The sequence below is a fragment of the Ctenopharyngodon idella genome, chromosome 8 (assembly GCF_019924925.1).
Source record: "Ctenopharyngodon idella isolate HZGC_01 chromosome 8, HZGC01, whole genome shotgun sequence".
Classification (NCBI taxonomy): domain Eukaryota; kingdom Metazoa; phylum Chordata; class Actinopteri; order Cypriniformes; family Xenocyprididae; genus Ctenopharyngodon; species Ctenopharyngodon idella.
In genome coordinates this window covers 32064764-32087547 of record NC_067227.1, presented here as the reverse complement: position 1 = coordinate 32087547, position 22784 = coordinate 32064764, and the positions used below count along the sequence as shown (strand labels likewise).

Sequence of the window (22784 nt, the reverse complement as noted above, 5' to 3'; positions counted from 1 at the left end):
AATATACAAGCATTTGTTCATTGCTTTGCTAAATCCATGTTTGTTGTAGCAGCTTTGTGTATGATGTGACTCCTGGACATTGCTTAAAGGGATAGTTCACCCAAAAATGAAAATTACTCACCCTCAAGCCATCCTAGGTGTATATGACTTTCTTCTTTCAGACAAACACAATCGGGGTTAAATTAAAAAATATCCTGGCTCTTCCAAGCTTTATAATGGTAGTCAATGGGGGATCAGACTTTGAAGCCAAAAAAGTGCATCCATCCATCATAAAAATAATCCATACGGTTCCAGGGGGATAATGAAGGCCTTTTGAAGTGAATCGATGAGTTTTTGTAAGAACAATATACATATTCAAAACTTGATAAAGCAAAATGACTAGCTTTCGGCAGACGGTCATCTTACGGAAAAAACGTAACTGGCACGTCAGTTATGGTTTTTGATTGGATGGTTGTGGTTTGCTATTAGGGGATCTCATGTGAGTGACAGGTTGCCCCGCCCTCGTCATCAGAGAAGAGATGTCGCTGCAAGAAGGAGGGGAAGTTATTTTGATTCAAGATTATGAAGCACATGAATTTAAAATAAATGTGCACGGATAAATCATTTATAATAAATACTGCAGTATTGCATAAAAACAAGAATTATCCATTTTAATTTCATGGTGACTAGGTGATAAAGTAGTTTTTGACATTGTAACAATCAAGAAGATGAGATATACTATATAGTAGATACCATAGACAAGTGGTGCAGATGTTTAATTCTCATGGATGTCTGTGTCTTCTGCAGATCCCCATCGCCTGCAGCGGCATCAGGGCCATGGGTTACCTGATGAGACACCAGCTCCGCACAGGAGGATCAGAGGCCGTATCGCCACGCGTCATCACACAGTTCGTTAAGGTGAGTCTGACGCCAACATACCTAGAGATAATCAGCCTACGGTGCAGAACAGGTGTTGTGGGCTATGATAAAATAAGCTAGCGTACAGCCTGCTGCATAATGTTAAACTGCATTCTTCATACTGCTTTTTTTTGTTAATAATGTACTTTTAAAGGGTTAGTTCACCCAAAAATGAAAAAAAATGTCATTAATTACTCATCTTCATGTTGTTCCACACTCGTAAGACCTTCGTTCATCTTCAGAACACAAATTAAGATATTTTTGATAAAATCCGATGGCTTAGTGAGGCCTCCATTGACAGCAAGATAATTAACACTTTCAGATGACCAGAAAGCTACTAAAGACATATTTAAAACAGTTCATGTGACTACAGTGGTTCAACCTTAATGTTATGAAGCGACGAGAATACTTTTGTGCGGCAAAAAACAAAATAATGACTTTTCAACAATATCTAGAGACGGCCGATTTCAAAACACTGCTTCATGAAGCTTCGAAGCTTTACGAATCTTTTGTTTCGAATCAGTGGTTCGGAGTGCCAAAGTCATATGATTTCAGTAAACGAGGCTTTTTTGGTGAACCAACCCTTTAAATATTGCAACTTTTAGCTCAGATTCATTAAACAATATGGACATTAAATATGAAATTTTGATTTTATTGTTTGTAAATGTTGTGTGTTATGTGTTAGTAAATGCTGAAATTACCATTAAGATTAATAAATATTTTTCATTGTTAGTTAATGTTAACTAATGTAATATCAACAAATGAATTATATAATTATACTTATTCTGTGTGCAATAGGGGTGTAACGATACCCTCATGTCATGATTCGATACAAATCACGAAACTGAACTTCAGATACAATATTATTGCGATACTCCAAGACCTAAAAGGTTTACAAAAAATGAACTGTTGATTAAAATGCTGAATTTGGTATTACATTGGGGGTGGAAATGAATAGGCTTTGTAGCGAATTAACTCAACGGGGAAATATTAATAATTATTCATAACTCATTATGATTATTAATTGTGAATCAGTTAATCAGATTAACTTGATGTAGCTACATTAAAATTAATATTACAATCAATTAACCTGTTCGTCCAGTGAACACTCAGTGTTAATTGTTTATTAATTCTAAGAAATGTTCATTTCCAGGTTATGGAAAAACAACATTCTTATTGTACAGTACTACTCAGAGCATGTAGTCAAGATCTAAATCATTTAAGAGGCAATTTATTAGCAGACGGAGTCAGAACCAAACATGTATTGTGTACAGTCTTTATTAACTAACTCACAAACACATAACTAAACTAACAAACACATAACATACACGCAGGTCACACACCTCAGGGCTTTTACGACCGAGCAAGATTAACTGGCTGAGTTTTTGAAGAAGAACTATTAAAGATTCTGGTAATACTGATGTGTTGCATGAAGTATTGACATATCGCATACACAAGCATTTAAATCTTCTCGATACGAACCCATAGACACTAAACATGGCATAATTGAGGTTACCTTAAATGTATCATAAAACATGTGAATACAATACTGAGTACAGTACAACAAACAGTAATAATGGATACCATTTCCTGGGGATATGCATGTTAATTTATAGAACAGTCTGTCTATAAATGAATGCAGGAAAGTCTGTTTTCTGTGGGAAAGATGCAGGAAAGATGCAGGTTTTCTGTGTGTCTCTTTGTCTCTGCTCTTCCATGTGGCAACCAACATTCTTTAGCGCAATAAAACTTGTAACTGAGAACTTCTCGGGGGATGGGGGACAGACCCCAGAGTGAGCTTTAAACCATTATTGGTTAACTATAACAAATAATTGTGTCTGATTTGTCTTAGTTGTTACAGCTTGAACTTGGTGCTAGTAACCAATGCACAGGACAATGTTGACACAAGAATAAAAATATTCATGATTCTGAAACTGAAAACACAGAATTATTTTAGATGTCACTGACTAGATATATTTAAAATAATGTAGGCCACTTTTTACTGGTAACATAAGACATTTGTCATTACCAGGAACCACAAATATTCCCCCATTGCATTATAATACATTAGATACAATAGTAGTTTATAGTATATAGTAGTTTAATGTAATACTGACACTAAAACTCTGTAAACTTGAATTTTTTCTTCAATCAAGAAAGAGATGTTAATCACACATTGTTTCAGGTTCATTGAAAGGATTAGTTCACTTCAGAATTAAAATTTCCTGATAATTTACTTACTCCCATGTCATTCAAGATGTTTGTCTTTCTTCTGTCGAAAAGAAATGAAGGTTTTTGAGGAAAACATTCCAGGATTTTTCTCCATATAGTGGACTTCACTGGGGTTCAATGGGTTGAAGGTCCAAATGTCAGTTTCAGTGCAGCTTCAAAGAGCTCTACATGATCCCAGACGAGGAATAAGGGTCTTATCTAGTGAAACGATAGGTCATTTTCTAAAAAAAAAAAAAAGACATTATATACTTTTTAACCGCAAATGCTCATCTTGCACTGCTCTGCGATGCGCCACGCATTACGTAATCACGCGTGACGTAGGCGGAAAGATGCTTCTTAGCATGCCATTGCAAACCTACACAAACACACCAGAAATGTTGAATTTGTGCTAAAGTGATCTGTTTGTGTGACTCTGCCGTGGCTCCTCCCACAGAGTTTGCAGAACCAGTCGAGCGACATTCGTCTGGTGACGGAGCGCGTGCTGTGGTGGGTGTGTAAGGAGGCGGGGACTCCCACTCTAGAGCCCAGTCTGGTCAAACCGGTCATCAAGGCCCTGCTGGACAACACCAAGGACAAGAACACCAGCGTCCGAGCCCAGAGCGAACACACCCTCATCAGCCTGCTGCGACTGCGCCAGGGAGAGGAGGGCATGCAGGTCAGTCACTGTTCACTCACACACACAAAGTTTTTTTTCTTCCGTGGAAAACCAAAAATGTTAGGCAAGTCAAGTTGCATTTACTTGTATTGTGCTTTATACAGTACATACAGAAGACATTAGTTATTCAGCTCGAGTCCATGTTGATTCAATTCAGTTCAATAACAGTGTCAGTGGTGCAAAATTCATCAATTATGAAGTCTGCAGAAGACAATAGTGTGTGGGGGAAAGTCTAAAATTTAAAAATTCTTGTCATTAAATGTTGCATGCATTGCAAAAAAATTATCTTTCTCAGTATTTTTGTCCTGTTTTTCAATACAAATATCCAAACATCTTTGATTTACTTGAGATGCAAATATAAAATGAAGTCTTGAAAAATTGATTAACACATTTGTCAATGAGTTTCCCTTTGAAGTAAGTTCTGACACCTTTGGCTTTCTTGTTTTAAGCAAAACTCACTTTTTTATCAATTTCACAGAAAACAAGACTTCATATTCTGTCTTATTAATTTAAGAATCTTTAAACAATTGCACTGGAAAATAACAAAAAATACTGAGGAGGAACATCACTTTTTTGCAGTGTGATCAGAAGATACAGTAAAAGTTGTCCATATTCTAGTATTCAAGCTACTTTTTTGTAAAATGAATGAAAAAGTAATGGATATGTTGTAAGTTGTATTTTCAAACTCTGAAGTGTTGCTAATACAGCTCATTGTTTTTCTCCCTAGACATTTACATTTCGAGAACATATTGACATATTGTTTTCTCCCTTCAATATATTTCCTTAAACCCAAATATTAATGTATAAATTTAGTAACGAGTTACTTTGCTCATTACATCAAAAAAGTAATCTGATTACTTGAAGCATGTTATTTTTAATGCGTTACCCCCAAACACTGGCCATTATCCTATGGAAGCTTGTTTCCGCCATGAAATAAAAAATAAAAAAGGTAATTGCGCCTTTTTATCTTAGAATTTTTATCCTGAGTTTATAACTCGCAGTTCCGACTTTATATCTCGCAATTCTGACTTTATATCTCGCTATTGTGAGTTTATATCACGCAATTCTGAGATAAAATGTCAGAATTGCGAGCTATAAAGTCAGAATTGCATGATAAAAACTCAAGGTTGCGAGAAAAACAGTCGGAATTGTGAGATAAGTTGCAATTACCTTAATTTTTTTATTTATTGTCAGAAACAAGGTTCCATATTATCCAGCTGAATTCAGTTCAAGTTTTGTTCTCATCCGATAGTGTCAGTGCAGTCAAATCTAATTCTGTTCAGTAGAATTCTATTCTAATAATAATATAACTGAACATTAAGTTTGTTTCAGACTTTGACTAAGCAATCCAAAGGCGAATATTCACAGCTTTTTTTTTCCATTTCCTCGCGACCAATCACAGCGCAGCAATTCAAATAACATTTGCATGTGTAAATTCATTTCAGAGCATCAGTGCGATCCTGGACTCGGCCAGTAACGAGCTGCTGTCAGAATGTTACCGCAGATCCTTGAAGAAGATCTCCGGTCTTCCCGACTCCAACGAAGAGATCGATGACACCATCCTCACATGATTGACAGCTTCAGCCCCGCTCGGGATCATCCTAGAACCTGCGTCAGTCGGTCATACACACTCTCCTCACGCTAGCTTTGATTGTCCTCATCATTTATGCCACAAGGAAAGCCTGGGAAAGTATTTATTGTGCCGAGCCCCTAAAATCATCATCTAAAATTGACATTTTCCTTAATTGGCTGGTAGTTTGTAAATGTTTATTTTTCGTTTGGTTTTCTTCTGAGAGATGAAGTATTAATTTGTGCCAATTCTTTACAAACATTGATGTTCTGATGCCCTTTTTTATTTAGTTTTGATGGTGAGCAGTTTCTCGCTGTGTCCGGCTGTTGTAAATGTGTGTGTGAGAGAGAGAGAGAAAGAGAGACGTGAGCCATTTACAACCCAAAGGATGTGATGCTGATTTTTCCAGTTAGCGCTGTGTCTACTAATAATGGTTGTATGAATAAACAGAAAATGAAAACCTTGATTTAATAAACGGTTTGACTTAAAGAAATGACCTTTGTGTTTGTGTTTTAATGCTTAACATTTCATGCATAATAATACAAGATTAATAACTCCACTTAAGTATAATTTTCAAGAGAAATTGTTAGACTGATTGTGTACCTAAAAGTGAATTATTACTTAAGAATAAGGGCATAAGAAATAAAAGGCAAATAAGTTAACAAGAGTTTCCATCATAACAAAGCCAAAAATTTGAACTCTTTACTGAAAGGTTTGAAGGTGTAAGGAGTGATCAAACACATCTGTAAATTTAGTGCTCTCACAAACCGATCTTCATGTCAATATTATGACATAATTCAACTTCAGCCGATCCTGGGGGATAAAATCTACAGTTTTCTGACAGACTGTCAAAGTTTAAACTGCTTTGAAAAGTTGTACAGAGTTTTCTGGCTCTCACTGAGAAACTGCTGAGATGACATGAATATATTTCTGTGTTGGCGCAAAGGAAGAATGAGACATCGCTTAAAAAAAGGCACTGTGGTGGTACCATGGTATCAGATGGTAATATTTTCAACAGTATAGTACTTGGCCCTAATGAGTAACATTCAAATATCATGCTATATACAAGACACTTAAAAAAAAAAAAAAAAAATGGTATTATATAGCTAAATTGTGGTAATAAAATAGACAATGTTTTTTTAACCCATTAAAATGTTCAAATAGCTGTTAAATCTCAGAGTTTTGTGCCTTAAATATTAGTGGCAGATTCAAACGTTAAGGTTTAGTGGATGATAAAAAGCTTCAACATTTTGCTGCAATGACGGTATAAATACAAATATGCATATATTATATTTATATTAGGGCCAAGCGTGCCACACGAGTCCTGAAAAGTAAAGTCAAAGCGTCTCGATCGACCCGCAGGGTTGCCAGGTTTTCACAACAAAACCCGCCCAATTGCTCCTCAACACTAGCCCAATGGCATTTCAGTGGGTTCCCACGGTAAAAATCGCGTTTTGGCGGGGCTTCCCTGGTAAAATCGCATTCTAGGGACTAAAATCACGTTATTTTGGGTCGATTCAACCCGCGGACATGAAAAACAACTCGCGGCAACAGTGTAAGTAGTCTAAAACCGCGGATTTGGCAACACTGCCCCCAAGTGGCTGGATGCAGTATATGTCATAAACCCCGCCCTCTCCATGTAGTCTAATGAGACGCGAGACAAACAAAACAGTCAAATTACACCTCAAAATATTTTTTCCAAAGATGGTTTCTGTCATTTTAGGTTTTTATCACGTTGATGTTAGTTAAAGTGTTTGTTCTTTAAAAAAGTTTGATTTTAGTTAGTTATTTGATGCTATAAAAACGCGGGTTTTGACGTCATGATTGACAGCTGAGATTGACAGCTTCTCTGAGCAAAGTAGTCACTGAAGCACCAACAGACTTTTTTTCTGGATCTTCGTGAGGAGATTAGAGCTTTAACTTTAATTTCTACATTTCCAGAACTGTTAATTTCACACTGACAATGAGTTGTTCTGCTTTATTAACCGATTCTGCGGGAGTGTGGGCGGGACCTTGATATCGCGGCTCCACTTCGCGCTCACTACTGCGCAGACTCGAGACTCAAGATGTCAGCTTCATGGCGGCTTCACTCACTACAATGGAAGAGAGTGAAGGTGCGCCGTCCAAATGTGCATACTACCTATCCGCCCTAAATAGTATTGAATATTACTAATGTCGCATACTATTTGGATAGTATGCACATTAAAACACAAATAAAGATGCTAGAAACCTCAAGAAAAAACGTGAAAAATATTTTATGTATTGTGTAAACAAGGAATAAAGTGTTGTTATTGTCCAGAAAATGTTTTTTCAAAACACGTTTTTCAAAAGAAAAATTACATCTTGACACTTTCATTATTTTAAATTAATTTATTTTTTAATACATTTTTTTTTTAAAATCATTTTGGATATCTTATTTGTCACTGATCTATTTTTTAAAAAAAAATTGAAAAATAATTTAATGACATCTTTTGATCCCTTTGTATCGCGACGCGGGCTTGTTGACGGCTGTTACGTCATATGGCGTCGTCGCGCTCTGATTGGTCCGTAGCCGCGCTGGTGCAGCAGGAGGAGGAAGCGCCGTTTCCGGTAATGAGCGACTGACTGCTGACACCGCCAAAGCCCGACGACAAACCCGCTGCTTTTGGCTTCTATCGGGGTGAAATTGTCCGCTCTTATCCGGGCGGGACGTCAGACGGCTTCCAGCCAAGCGTTCGGCTGGAGAGAGGCGTGAAGCTGAAGTGAAGGCGCGGGGTTTGAGCCACACTCCACCGGCATGGCCCGCGACTACGATCACCTCTTCAAACTGCTGATCATCGGTGACAGCGGTAAGAGACTCCGCGGATGCGTGACGGGAAGCGGGCCGGGGCGAGGCTCTGTGGGGGTTTGAGTGTTTCATATTAAAGCTGTGAGGTCCGAGAGGCTGTAAATGAACGCAGGTCTGATTTAATGGACAGATGAGCGTGTTTATGTCATTGTGCTGCTGCTTTATGGGCTGATCGGGCTGATCCCAACAGAAAGGCCGGAGATCCACAGTCTGATCTGCTGCTCATCAGTCCTGCTGTAGCATCACTTATTCAGTCCTAGAACAGAAGTACAGTGATTTAAGTGACCCCAGAAGGTATTTGAAGTCACACTTAATGTGTCTGAATGTCATTAGATAACACATTATCAAAGCGAAGTTATTTATTGAAACACTTTACAATCAAAACTATTTACATAGCTGGTTTAAAATGATACTATTATAGATATAATCAAAAATGAATAAGGTATTGTGCAACTTTCTGAAACATGTTTGATAGTGAATGTGATTCTCTACACTTGTGTTTACTTGATAACTGACTTCATACTGTTTCAAAACTGAAACAATCCTGCAGCATTTGAGATGCATTCAGACATAATGAAATCTGAATAGCTGATTTTGACACAGAAAATCCTGTGTGTTTTATTGTCTGTCAGTGGTGTGTGACAGCTGAAGTAAAGGAGATCTAGTGTTTGCTTTAGTCTTTGCACAAAAGCGAAGGCGAGTGTGTCCTGTTTTCATGGTATGGTTAACAACCAGCAACGCTTCACAGTTTGCGGTTCTTGTGGTTGAGTTTGTGCACCTTCTTGTGTGAAGCAGATAACACAAATGAGGTCAATCCAGCAGTTTGGATGAGTTGTATATTATCAGTATTATGATAATGTCATAAATTTTTTGTCTTGAAATCTTTATATATATATAAAGTTTGGGGTCAGAACACATTTGTTTTGAAAGTAGGCTCTTAATCTCTCCAAGGCTGCATTTATTTGATCAAAATTACAGTAAAATCCATAATATTGTGAAATAGTTTTACAGTTTAAATAACTTTTCTATTGTAATATATAAAATGTAATAGAGCTGGAACTAACAATTATTTATTTTTTTGATTAACTTAATCTAATTGTTGCCCACCTAATTGATTATTTACTGAATAATTGATTAATCCTGTGTTTCATTTACCAATAAACAATAATTTACCATTTAATAATAACCGTAACTAATCTATGCATGAACTTTTACGTAATGATATTAGCTGTTTATCACAAAAGGTTTATGCAGTGTAGGCCTAATTAGGAAAGGTGTTTTGTTTACTATGGCTGCGTTCAGTCGCTTTTTGGGATTTAGAGCAGCAGTTGTTTACAAGTGTGAATCCTGAAATGTTTTGTTCATTCAGATTAAAGTAGCTGCTTGAATATGTTCACTCACTGAAATTTTACCATGATTGACATTGATTGCATAAATGAGTGCAATCGAGGAGCGAGTTCATCCATTAGATATTTTATATAACCAACAACAGCGTTAAATGTGTAGAAAATTGACTATAATAGTCCAAATGCTTGCGCTTCCGTCTCATCGTTTTGAGGTAGCAGTCTTTAGTGTCACATGATCCTTCAGAAATCATTTTTATATGCTGATTTGCTGCTCAAGAACAACAGAAAGAAACATTTCTGATTATTATCAATGTTGAAAACAGTTGTGCTGCTTCATATTTTTGTAGAAAGTGATACTTTTTCAGGTTAATTTGATGAATAAAAAGTTCAAAAGAACAGCAATTATTTGAAATATAAATCATTTGTAACATTATCAGTTTTGGGGTAACACATTACAAGTAACACAAGTTACGTAATCAGATTACTTTTTAAAGTAACTAGTAAAGTAATGCATTACATTTAAATTTACAACAAAATATCTGAGTAATGCAAGTGACTTTGTTTTCCCATTTATTGACTGACAGCTCTCCTGTCCGCATGTTGAGAGAAATCAGGAGTAAAAGTTCAGAGGTGTTACTGTAGTTCTAGACTAATGTGATCATTTACTCATCTCACTAGCAGATTCAGTATTCCTCAAAACGAAGAAAAACAATGAAATTCAGGCCTACATGTATTTAATCTTACAGTGTCTTTGCTGCTGACCTTGAATGATCCAGTTCAACCATATGAATAAGCACTTTAGCTAAGCATCACATTTGTGTTTCTCTTTTATTATTGCAATCCAGAATGGCAGCACAGCTGAAAGTCTTTTGTTTGTTGTACAGGCATGAGTTTGCATTTCATTTTGCATTTGCCAAAAATATAAAACCCTTTTGGGGTTTTTTTGTTAATTAAAAACAAATCAGCAAGCCGAGCCCAGATGAGAAAAAGCAAAATGTAACACAACACATTACTTTCCATAAAAAGTAACTAAGTAACACAATTAGGTGCTTTTTTTAGGAAGTAACACAATATTGTAACACATTACTTTGAAGATTAACTTTCCCCAACACTGAACATTATAAATGTCTTTACTGTAACTTTTGATCAATTTAATGCATCCTTGATGAATAAAAGTATTAAAAGTTTTGAACAGTGGTGTATATATACACATCATTGGAGATGTAGTGTTTTTTTGTTTGTTTGTTTGTTGTTGTTTTTTAGCTTAGTCAGGGACAACTTACAGAATTTCTTTACTGTCATATGTTTTAATATTGACAATTTGTCCCTGGTCAGCACTAGGGCTGGGACAATACATCGAATCTCGATTCGCGATACGAAGAATCTGGAGCGATATTTTCAGATGTATCTCGATTCTCTCTCGAATCGATTCTGAGCTTAGTTTTTAAATGGCAGATGGCACTACTATACGTGTTTAGAAACACTCGTACACTGCCTGCTTCCGGTTCCTTTACACAAACCACTTAAACCTAAAATAATCATTCATAAAGTTCGAAAACGTTGAAGCGAATTACAAATCTCGCATCATAAAAGCATTCTTAGCTGAGGTGCAAGTATATTTAACCACTTACATAACTCACGAGCGCCGTCCAGCAGTCTTCTTCGTGAGCGTTTGAGAGTGTGCGGTTAGCCTAGAGCGCCATCTGCTGTTAAAACTAAGCTCAGAATCGATTAGAGAGGTAAAATATCCAGATTCATTGTATCGATCGAGAATCAATGTGTCGTCCCTGCCCTAGTCACCACATTTGTCCATACATTACATGAATGATGGACGCTGTCCCGTCCGCTGCTGACAGTACAGTAGATGGACACACAGGCCTCAGTGTTTCTGTCCTCTGAGGACTTTTATTTGCCCTCTGGCTCAGATCTGAACTCTAATGAAGGGACTGAATGATATGCTGCAGATCTATAGTCTGTGAGGAAAGATATCTGATGTGTTCTTTGATGGAGGAGCTCAGTTTGGACACTAGTTGTCAAGCATGTAATATAACTTAAGATTTCAGTTTTAAACTGAACATTTGATTTGTTTAATTGCAGCTAGACTTGTTAGATCTTTTTGAGAGACCTGAAACTGATACAAGAATCAAAATGCAGTCCTGTGTTCATGTTTGCGATGTGCTCCATGTTTTTCAGTAAGTAAGTTCATGCACAAGATAACACAAGTTATACTCATTCTACAGGAATCTGTTTTTATCCAAGTGATTTGGATGCCTTTCTCTAGTCCTTCACTAAATAAAGCAAGTGAACTCTTTTATCCTGCCTGTTAGTGATGTCATTTGTCAGGAGAGGATGTTTGCTTGGTTCATCTTCCTTTCTGAGAGTCAGCGGTCGGTGTGTCTGTTGGCTGTAGTCTCAGACGGCACGTCCACAGACCATTCATAAACCGCCTGTTACATATTCCACAGTAATATCTCAAGAGCTCCACCTGCTCCAATCTGATCAGTGACTTTGCTGTTTTGACATGCCTGCAAACCCATGAGAGCTGAAGAAAGTGACAGTCATTTTGCAGACAGTCTGCAGTGTGGATTAGATATTATACTGGTAATATTTGAGATTTTTTTTTTTGTTCCTATTCCTAACATCATTTGAGAAAAGGTTCCCACCAAAGACACCACGTTTCTCAAATGTTAGGTTTTGTCTGTAAGCAGTAAATCTGAAAGCTGTGAGAAACCACATGGTGGGCAGGCGTTAGTCTGGAGGTTTTGTCTGGTATTTATCATATTCATCTGAAATCTGCTGCATCATATGTTGCATAATTTTTCCTCATTCTTTCGTTTTGTTTGTTGTTTTTCATTCCAGGTGTTGGAAAGAGCAGTCTTCTCCTGCGTTTTGCAGACAACACTTTTTCAGGTAAGATCATCTGTTGGATTTATTATCATGTTTGAGTACAGACAGTCCTGATGTTTTCTGAAGCCAGGGACGGGACGATGTTACAGCTGCTGTTTGTGTTGGACAATTTTTTTGGACATGTTTATTTAAAGGTTTAGTTGACTTCTGAATGAAAATTTCCAGATAATTTACTCACCCCCATGTCATCCAAGATGTTTATGTCTTTCTTTCTTCAGTCGAAAAGAGATTAAGGTTTTTGAGGAAAACATTTCAGGATTTTTCTCCATATAGTGGACTTCACTGGGGTTCAACGGGTTGAAGGTCCAAATGTCAGTTTCAGTGCAGCTTCAAAGAGCTCTACATGATCCCAGACGAGGAATAAGGGTCTTATCTATAGAAACAATCGGTCATTTTCTAAAAAAAAATAAAAATTATATACTTTACAACCACAAATGCTCGTCTTGCACTGCTCTGAGATGCGCCACGCATTACGTAATCACGTTACAAAGGTCATGCCTGACGTTGGCCAAAGTACCGATCCAATGTTTAAAAAGTGACTGTGCAAAGCTTAAGCTAAACGCCCTTTACAAAAAAAAAAAAAAGGTAAAACAACGATATTGGACGTTTTTGATGTTGGAGGAGAAAATTAGATTACGTTTTTCGCCCTGCCGTGGTACTTCCACCTACGTCACGTGACCTTTCCAATGTGATTATGTAATGCATGGCGCATCGCAGAGCAGTGAAAGATGAGCATTTGTGGTTAAAAACTATATACATCGTTATTTTTTTAGAAAATGGCCGATTGTTTCTCTTTATTCCTCGTCTGGGATCATGTAGAGCCCTTTGAAGCTGCACTGAAACTGACATTTGGACCTTCAACCCGTTGAACCCTGTTGAAGTCCACTATATGGAGAAAAATCCTGGAACGTTTTCCTCAAAAACCTTCATTTCTTTTCGACTGAAGAAAGAAAGACATAAACATCTTGGATGACATGGGGTTGAGTAAATTATCAGGAAATTTTAATTCTGAAGTGAACTAATCCTTTAATGAACAGCAGGTAGTGGACAAACAAAAATACCAAGTTCTTGTGCAAATTTTATTTAATTAATGGAAGTTAACAAATTCTAGTAACTTTTGTAACTCATATTCTAATTTGCAAATAGAAATAAAATAATTTTATGAATCATATTCCCATTCAAAATTGTGGGGTCAGTAAGACTTTGAAAAAAAGATACTTTAATTCATCAAGAATGGATTAAATTGATCAAAAGTTACAGTTAAGACATTTATAATGTTACAAAAGATTTATATTTCATATAAATGCTTTTTATTCAACTTTCTATTCATCAAAGAATCCTGAAAGAAAAAAGTATCATGGTTTCCACAAAAATATGTTTTCAACATTGATAATAAAAATAATAAAAAAAAAAAAAAACTTTTTCTTGATCATCAAATCAGCATATTAGAATGATTTCTGAAGGATCATGTGACCCTGAAGACTGGAGTAATGATGCTAAAAATTCAGCTTTGATCACAGGAATAAATTACATTTTAAAATATATTTAAATAGAAAACAGCTACTTTAAATTGTAATAATGTTTCACAATATTACTGTTTTTACCGTGTTTTTGATCAAATAAATGCATGAGACTTCTTTCAAAATTCTTAGTGACCCCAAACTATAGAATGTTAGTGTACATGGCAAAGAACAAAAATGAAAATATTTATCACTGTAAATATTGGGAGGGATTCTTAAATTTGACTGTTTAAGCTGAAATCGTTGTCTCATGTGATGTGGAAGCTCTATGTAGGCCAACAGTGTGCTGTTCCTAAAATAATCTTCTGGACAGTGTTTGTAGAACTAAAAATTAAGGGGTAGAAAAAGCCCAACCTAATCTATTATTATTGTACATGCATTGTTCATTGCTGTTTTGTGTTGTAGGTAGTTACATCACCACTATTGGAGTCGACTTCAAGATCCGGACGGTGGAAATCAACGGAGAGAAGGTGAAACTGCAGATATGGGACACAGCCGGACAAGAGCGTTTCAGAACCATCACGTCTACGTGAGTCAAACGCATGATCAAACTCCCGCTGCTGAGCTGAACACGTCTACTCACACATGTGCTTTCTGTTTCAAAATAAACCATTGTACAAATGGGGATTCTTTAAATATATACATTTAAAGAATACATTTAAGTATTTCCCATTAAAACAAATTGAATTAGTGCTTTCACTCTTAGATTCAGTAATAACGTATTTTATTTAAGAAAGTGAACATGATGTTTCAAGACGGTGTTGTGTGTGCCAGCGTGGCTTTTCACTAACAGAACTCCTCAGGGAATCTGTTTGAAGTTTCTCATTAGTTGTGTAACGTTTTATAGCTGCTGTTTGACTGAGAATCCAGTTTTCCATGGGCTTCAGTTCACAGTTCCTGTGGCAGGAGGATTCATTCACTGTGATGTTTGGATGTATTGTTGCAAACAACAAACTGGCGAAAAACACACCATTACATAATAAACTTCATTTGTGTAGAAGCTTTCATACAGAAAATGCTTAATAAATTAGATTTTTGGGGGGATTATTGTTAAAAGCAGCGTTACCTGAAAACATATGGCTTACATTAAAGTATTCAAGACTTCAAAGTTTTTGCCTGTCAAAATGAAAAGACACTTTTTTTTTTTTTTTTTTTTTTTTTGTAAGGTTTTGGACATGTGTTAAAGGATCAGTTAATTTCAGTATTCAAATTTCCTGATAATTTACTCACCCCCATGTCATCCAAGATGTTTATGTCTTTCTTTCTTCAGTTGAAAAGAAATTAAGGTTTTTGAGGAAAACATTCCAGGATTTTTCTCCATATAGTGGACAGTTACCAACGGGTTGAAGGTCCAAATGTCAGTTTCAGTGCAGCTTCAAAGAGCTCTACATGATCCCAGACGAGGAATAAGGGACTTATCTAGCGAAACGATCTGTCATTTTCTAAAAAAAAAAAAAAAAAAATGTATATACTTTTTAACCACAAATGCTCGTCTTGCACTGCCCTATGTTGTGCCACGCATTACGTAATCATGTTGGAAAGGTCACGCGTGACGTAGGAGGAAACTCCATCTCATTTTGTCCCCCAACTTCAAAATCGTCGGACATCGTTGTTTTACCTTTGTTTGTAAAGGTCATTTGACTTGGTTTTTAGCACGTTTGCTTTGTAGACACTGGATCGGTACTTCCGCCTACGTCACACGTGATCTTTCCAACGTGATTACGTAATGCGTTGCGCAGAGCAGTGCAAGACAAACATTTGTGGTTAAAAAGTATATATATATATTTTTTTTTTTTTTTAGAAAATGACAGATTGTTTCTCTAGATAAGACTCTTATTCCTCGTCTGGGATCGTGTAGAGCTCTTTGAATCTGCACTGAAACTGACATTTGGACCTTCAACCCGTTGGTCCCCATTGAAGTCCACTATATGGAGAAAAAAACCTGGAATGTTTTCCTCAGAAACCTTAATTTCTTTTCGTCTGAAGCAAGAAAGACATAAACATCTTGGATGACATGGGGCTGAGTAAATTATCAGGAAATTTTCATTCAGAAGTGAACTAATCCTTTAATGTGGCGACATTGTGTATAATGGCCCGAGGCTGGATGGTCATTACGTAGCTATCAAGGGAATGTATACCGCTTCATTAGTGTCTCATTAGTGTGTGTACACGTTCCTGCATGTTTATGTGGTTTGATCTGCTATTAAGGCCGAACTGTGACAGGCTCGGCCAATGACAGAAGGGCTTGATCCCTACAGACCTCTCAAAGAGCTCTTTGTGTGTGCACTTGTCTTTGTGTCTGTGTTTGGACACAGAAGATGGCCTGTGCTTTAAAGTCAGAGGGCTGTTCCTCTGTTCACTGTTGGTTCCTGGTGGTTACTGAAAACTAAACTCTTACTTTAAAAACTAAACTAATGTCTTTACTCTTGATTTTCCATTCTCAGGTATTACAGAGGAACCCATGGGGTCATAGTAGTATATGACGTCACCAGTGCCGAGTCCTTTGTCAATGTCAAACGATGGCTGCATGAAATAAACCAGAACTGCGATGACGTCTGTCGAATATTGGGTCAGTTCACCATTGCAGACTCTACATGTTACATTTTATTTTATATATTTTCAAGTCCACTTCTATATATAAATTACCTGTTTTGATTTAATGTCTAACATTAGGGCTGTCACGATATCAGATTTTTCACACCACGGTTATCGTGGCCAAAAGTACTCACATTAACAATATATCACGATGTCTTTAGAAACCTTGGGGAAAAAACAATGTTATCAGTCAAATTCATCTCGACTTTGCTTTTTGTTTTGCTTTCTTTTTTTAGCCAGTGAATCACACCACTGCATACAACAATTGAGACTCTGGCTTTCTCTAGCTTCTTTGACACTGCCTAAGAAATAACCAGGAGAGAAAAAATACTGTTCAACAGCATTATAAACAAGCTTTAACATCACAACTAAACACAACCCAAATCCTTGAAATGGCTTACCCAAATTAAAATACATAGTTCTTGAAGCCTTTGGACTTCATGAAACACTAAACGTTTTTAGGTTAGCACAGTGTAAAAATACAATTTATGAGAATAACAGCATATTTTACTCCAAAAACGCATTATGGCATCAGTTCAGTGATTGAAATAACATCCTTCTGTGAACTGATGTGGCTTCTTATCACAGAATGAGGCAAATAAGTTGAAATGTTTTATATAATAACATAAATTTTATGGATGATATTGATATTTGTGTTTGCCATGTAAATAGCCATGATGCCAACATGGCATAAAAAACTTAATAAACAAACAAACAAACATTATCCATATACGAAAATAACCAAGATTGCTTGAAGAACACAGATAAACCCTATACTGTCACAACTGTGTGTTAATTCTCTTTATTTTTAATCAGTCAAAACATCTCTATCTGCATTTTATTCATAAATGCTTGATAGCTAGATGTCTTCGTCCATATTAGGGATTTCCTGGAACGTCAAAAATTTAATACTTTTGTGGGCTCCCTCTGGTGTCGAGTATAAATAACATATTACATGTGAAAGTTTAGCATGCTAATGCGCAGATCACCCTGTTTTGGTTAAAAATATAACAAAAATATTCCTCTCTAAAGTAAACGTACAATAATCCATTATTTTCTGTCCGAATGAGCACACTTTTGGACTAAAAGCCTCAAGGGATGCTAATATAAAAGGCAGTTAACAGGTTAATGTAACATTTCCCATTACAGGACTAGCAAAATAATTGCAACTTACTTTCTTTATAGTGTTGAAATCCGCAGGATAATGGGTGCGGAGTTCGGTGAACAGGTAGCTGGCATTGCCCACTTTTGCGCTCACTGTTGATTGGCAAGTCCTGCTGACTGGGGTGTCTAACAAGTCATTTTCTCTAATGCCTGGTTCAATACAAGATTTTAGCCCTAATTTTGCCACGATTTGCTTGACGTAGGATGTCGTGGGGATTCGTAAACGACAATGGCCGTCGGGATGCAAGATTCGATCGTTTCAGCTCGTGTAGTGTGTCATAATGGACGACAACCGATGCTGCGTTTGTGATGCTTCACAACATCATGACAGAAAGACTAGCATGTTTAATTTTTTCTCCATCGTCCACGACAAGTTCTGTCACGTGTGACACTGGCCAATAGAAGCACAGAAGCGCCTTCCTACATGCTTTTAAACATGCCGAAACGAAAGAGAGACAATGGTATCGTTCCTGTTAGGTGGAATTTACAATGGAGAAAATGTTTGTGGAGCTACGTTTATGTTTCCTTAAGGGACTAAAAGTTACCGCGACAGAGTGAAAAAAGGTAAATAAAACATGTTACCTCAGTTGTCTTTGGAGGAAATCCAAATATCCATGCAGTCCAGATATGTGTCCACTTTTGGGCTTTTCTGATGACAAAACAGAGCAAAACGCGCTGCTAGCCACTGTTTGTTTATGCTCACGCACCTTCTGTCAGTCGATGGTCCCGCCTTCTTGATGACAGCATGCACGTGGTTAAAGACGGCACGCGATGAATGGTCGGGTAGCAACGTGTAGTCTGACATATTTCTTGTCCACGACACAACAACATTTTAGGATTCAAAATCGTATAATCTGACAGTAATTATCGTGACCGACAAAAATGTTGTGTAGTCTGAACCCAGCATAAATCAAAAAAACTCCCATACTGGATCTGGGGGGTGGGGGGTGCAGTTAGTGAAACTCTTGTTTATTAAAAAAAAAACATCCAATTTTCCATGATATGACACCTTTAGTACATGAATTAGTAGAGTTGTCTTGAATTAACTGAGTTAGTCCAGTGGTGACTTCTGTATTAATGTCTCTTTCCACTTCTGTCATGTTCTCCCTTCAGTGGGCAATAAAAACGACGATCCAAACTCTAAGGTTGTGGAGACGAATGACGCACAGAAGTTCGCAGAGCAGATGGGAATCAGTCTGTTTGAGACGAGTGCAAAAGAGAACGTCAATGTGGAGGAGGTGAGTTCCTCAGGGTTCTGTCTTGGGACCATTCAGATTGTGCTGTAAAAACACTTAAAACACACCTGACTGGTAAAATCACAAATGCGCAACGTCTGGGTCTGGAAAAATCACTGAAATGTAGTTTTGCGCTGTTCTAGAATATTTTATTTCATGTTTCACAGAATGAGTATTTGAATAATCGATTACTTGTGCACATTCCTAGTTTAAAGTTGTCAAGTAAAACTTGGCACATTGAAATTAACTAAACATTAAAATTAATAAAAAATATATATGTTTATATTGTATATGTATGTAGTGTGTGTGTGTGTGTGTGTGTCATCGTCATCTATTTTACAGCAGCTTCAAACACAGCTGGCTATGTTGAATAAAGTGTGTTAATGTCTTTATTAGATTCAGTGCTGGATGGTACAGTAACGTGTATGTGTGTGTTTCTGGTCTTTGTGTAGATGTTTAACTGCATCACAGAGCTGGTGCTCCGGGCAAAGAAAGAGTCTGTGGCCAAACAGCAGCAGCAGCAGCAGAACGATGTGATTAAACTTGGCAAGAATAGCAAACGAAAGAAAAAATGCTGCTAGTGCACGAACAGACGTTCCTCTGCACGGCGGTCGGCACATGCAGACGGACTGTGATCGTCTCAATTACGATTTCACACAAACACAGTGCGGACAGAATGCAGTCCTTTCTGGACCGAGACAAACCACAAAGACTTTTTAAAAGAAAATGTACAGATTTTATCGGAGTCGAGGAGTTTCATGTGGAATTCGTGATATTTAATAAAAGATCCTCCTTCTTTATTGAAGGACCAGCAAGCTGACATGATCGCCAAACCGTGCAGGTTTCTGTATGCTTTCAGAATTACTCTCTATTATCCACCATCTCAGGAGTGATTTTTATTTTCTTCTTCATTTTGTTTCTTTCTCTCATTTTTTTGTGGAATGCCAGTGTTTTTTGTTTTTCTCCAAGAACAATTTGAGCCTTTTTTCCCCTTTTTGCATTTTTTCTTTTTAATGAAATCATGCAATTACAGACATTCGCTCATCATGGACTCCGTGCAAGACAGATGCCAACAACTTTTTGTCAATTTTAGCTCATTTTTAGTCTGTGATCTGTCAAATAGCAGTCTTTTGATTCTCTCGTTTGATCTTTTTTCCTCAAAGCTGTTCCTTCCTTTCACTGGGTGAATCTCATAAAAAAGAGCATATCCATGTTTTAAATGTGAAATTAATATTTTGCATAAAGAAAATTAAATCTGTTTAAGACCAAGACAATTAAGCACAACCCAAATTCTCATTTTACAACGCAAGAAAAGTGGTTTATTATTTGTAAAGGATCATGATACTATTTGTTGTACTGCCTTTAATTAACGCTCACTTAAAAAAAAAACTGTTGCATCACAGTCATTTTGTACTGTAGCGCATTAAAACATCTGGATGTGTTACAGTAATGAGCATTAGGTAGAGGATTGAGTGAATCATTATCATGAAAATGTCCATTTAAATCCTTAAATTCTTGGCTTTGAAATATGCTTCATGCAAAATATAGTTTCTTTTTGTCCTTTAGATTTAGGGCTGCACACGTTTTCACGAGATTCACAGCATTCGTTATCTGGATGAATGTCTTCAGGCCAAGGACAGCATTCGCAGACGTCTTTTGCCGCTTCAGGCTTGTGTTTTTCTGCTTTTGTGCTTCCCGTAAAGATGAAAACGATGCGGATGGAAGATACTGCCATAATCTCAGATGGTATCCTGACAGAATTGCCCTCTCGTTCAGTGTTGCCATAGAGTTTAGTATTGATACGAACGCTGGAGTCGCACCTTTGGGTTTATGGATGCACCTGATTGAAGCCGATATCAAGATTTGGTCTCCTGCATCTCATCGAAGAGTGATGTTATTGTGTCATACGAGGTTGTAACACATTGTTATGAGTCCTGTATGAAGCACAAGAACCTCAACTCATCTGGACCCAGAAGACACTGATCCAAAAAGAAAAAAAATTACTATGTTTATGCACAGCTGCAAAGGGTATATTGCTAATATGAAATGTAATATGTTTTTATATGTGGACGGGAGATGTTATGTTAACGTGTTCAAGCCAAAGGGGAGAATCTTGTTCGTGTTCATCCCTAAACGGACAAATTTCTTGAATTTTCTTGACACTTTTACTGAATAGAGTCTTTATGGCAGATCCTTTGACAGATGTGATCTTCCTTTGGCGTTCTCTATGGGAGTGAATCTCACGAAAACGTGACCATGTCACAATTCAACCCTAAAGAAAATATTTTACGTAAAGAAAAAGAAGCCCATTAATTTTTGTTATATTGTCTTTTTTGCAGATAATTAAAAATGCTGCAATACGGTGATTAAAAAGGTAAATTTAGATCTGCATTAATGTCATTACAACTAATAGTATAATAATATACAAATGCTTTACAATTGAAATATGCAAACAAAGAACCTAAAATGGGCTTCATTGGTTTCATTTCTTCTTTTGAGTTTGTTCTTGAGCGTTTTTGTGAGATTCCCCAATAGGAATAATTTCATTATTAGTATTAATTCAGTAAGCCAAAACACACCAGAAGCCCTGGCTGTGCAGTGAGCCAAATTCAACACGGTCATGTGACTTCTGTTCATCGTGTATGTGCGTATACTTGCACGTATGACATATTAGCACATGTTCATGCAAAATGTGCTGGTTGAAACACTTTTTTCAGCTGTGGTTATATTATACACTGGAGAAATGTATTATGGACCTCCCCTTTATGAATTAAATCATTAATAAATATTTTAAAGAATTAATATTTGACACAAGCATTTTTGTCCTCGTCTTTATTAAGCGTCATCTTGTGTACAAGGTTTCCTCGTTCTTCTATCTTGATGTTTAAACCGATTCCTCAGTTTTATTACTGAAATGATTGAGAACGTTTTGCATTTGTATTTTTATTGTGATACATCACAGTGCGTTCCACGCGAAGACATTGGAAGCTTTTTTAACATGGACATGTTTGCATTTGTATATAACTTGGTATTTTCAAGGAATCTGTTTGGAAAAATAAGAATTTGATCATTATAAAAACATACACCGTATTGTACTTACCATGAGTATAAATAGCATACATTTATGGAAAGTAAAAAATATGCTGAATATTTACATGTTTACCATGATATTACTTACAAATGTACAGATAAATACACTTTTGTCTGCAGTCTTTGCCTGGAAGTGAAGAATATTACAAAAAGCTTAATATTAGCTGTTTGATAATTCCATTTGACACTTTTTGTTGTTTTTCTTTCTTTTGAGAGATCAATAACAGACGATTGCTCTGATCAGCATGATGACTTAACTGTATGATTTTTACTATAAATGTAGTGAGGTTCATGTTTATGTTTTAGCAGCCATTTTTGAGAAGATTTACTGCAAAGATAAATATATATGTAGAGTTTTTAAATACGTTAATTTTCAGAAAGTGCATTTAAGGGAAGGAAATGTGGCACTAATGAAAGGCTGGTGAGAACCATTAATATTTGTTTTACTAAACTCATATTTCTTTTATCAAATAAGTTTCTTCCGCCATTTTCTATGTAAAATAAGCTTTTTGAGTTGCTTATATAACAACCAGATCAACAGGATCAGGACAGAATTGCTTAATACTCAATATTTTTATAGAAAGTTCAGTGATTGTGTTCAAAGAACTTTATCTTATGAATGAAATATACATGGAAAGACATGCACATCCACTCACATGCATGTAAAGGAACAAGTACTGCTAATTTGAGTGACAGTTTAGAGATTTTTTTTTCTGGAAATGAGAGATGGCTGTGGGAAAAACACA

The 22784-nt window shown here is 36.6% G+C and overlaps 2 protein-coding genes across 2 annotated transcripts in view; both read left to right on the top strand.

Annotated features, from left to right (window-relative positions):
• gcn1 (GCN1 activator of EIF2AK4) overlaps positions 1 to 5847 on the top strand; it is a 41716-nt gene extending 35869 nt beyond the window's left edge. The window contains exons 56-58 of the mRNA XM_051901834.1: positions 787 to 897; positions 3563 to 3784; positions 5230 to 5847. Of these exons, the coding sequence (XP_051757794.1) occupies positions 787 to 897; positions 3563 to 3784; positions 5230 to 5355 (459 nt within the window). The 3' untranslated portion in view covers positions 5356 to 5847. The remainder of the gene's footprint in view (positions 1 to 786; positions 898 to 3562; positions 3785 to 5229) is intronic.
• A 2048-nt stretch (positions 5848 to 7895) lies between these two features.
• rab35b (RAB35, member RAS oncogene family b) lies at positions 7896 to 21762 on the top strand. The gene is made up of 6 exons (XM_051901833.1): positions 7896 to 8182; positions 12387 to 12437; positions 14360 to 14483; positions 16399 to 16523; positions 18827 to 18951; positions 19401 to 21762. Exons 1-6 carry the CDS (start codon positions 8131 to 8133, stop codon positions 19527 to 19529), a joined length of 606 nt encoding a protein of 201 aa, XP_051757793.1. The 5' UTR covers positions 7896 to 8130; the 3' UTR covers positions 19530 to 21762.
• The last annotated feature ends 1022 nt before the right edge of the window (positions 21763 to 22784 follow it).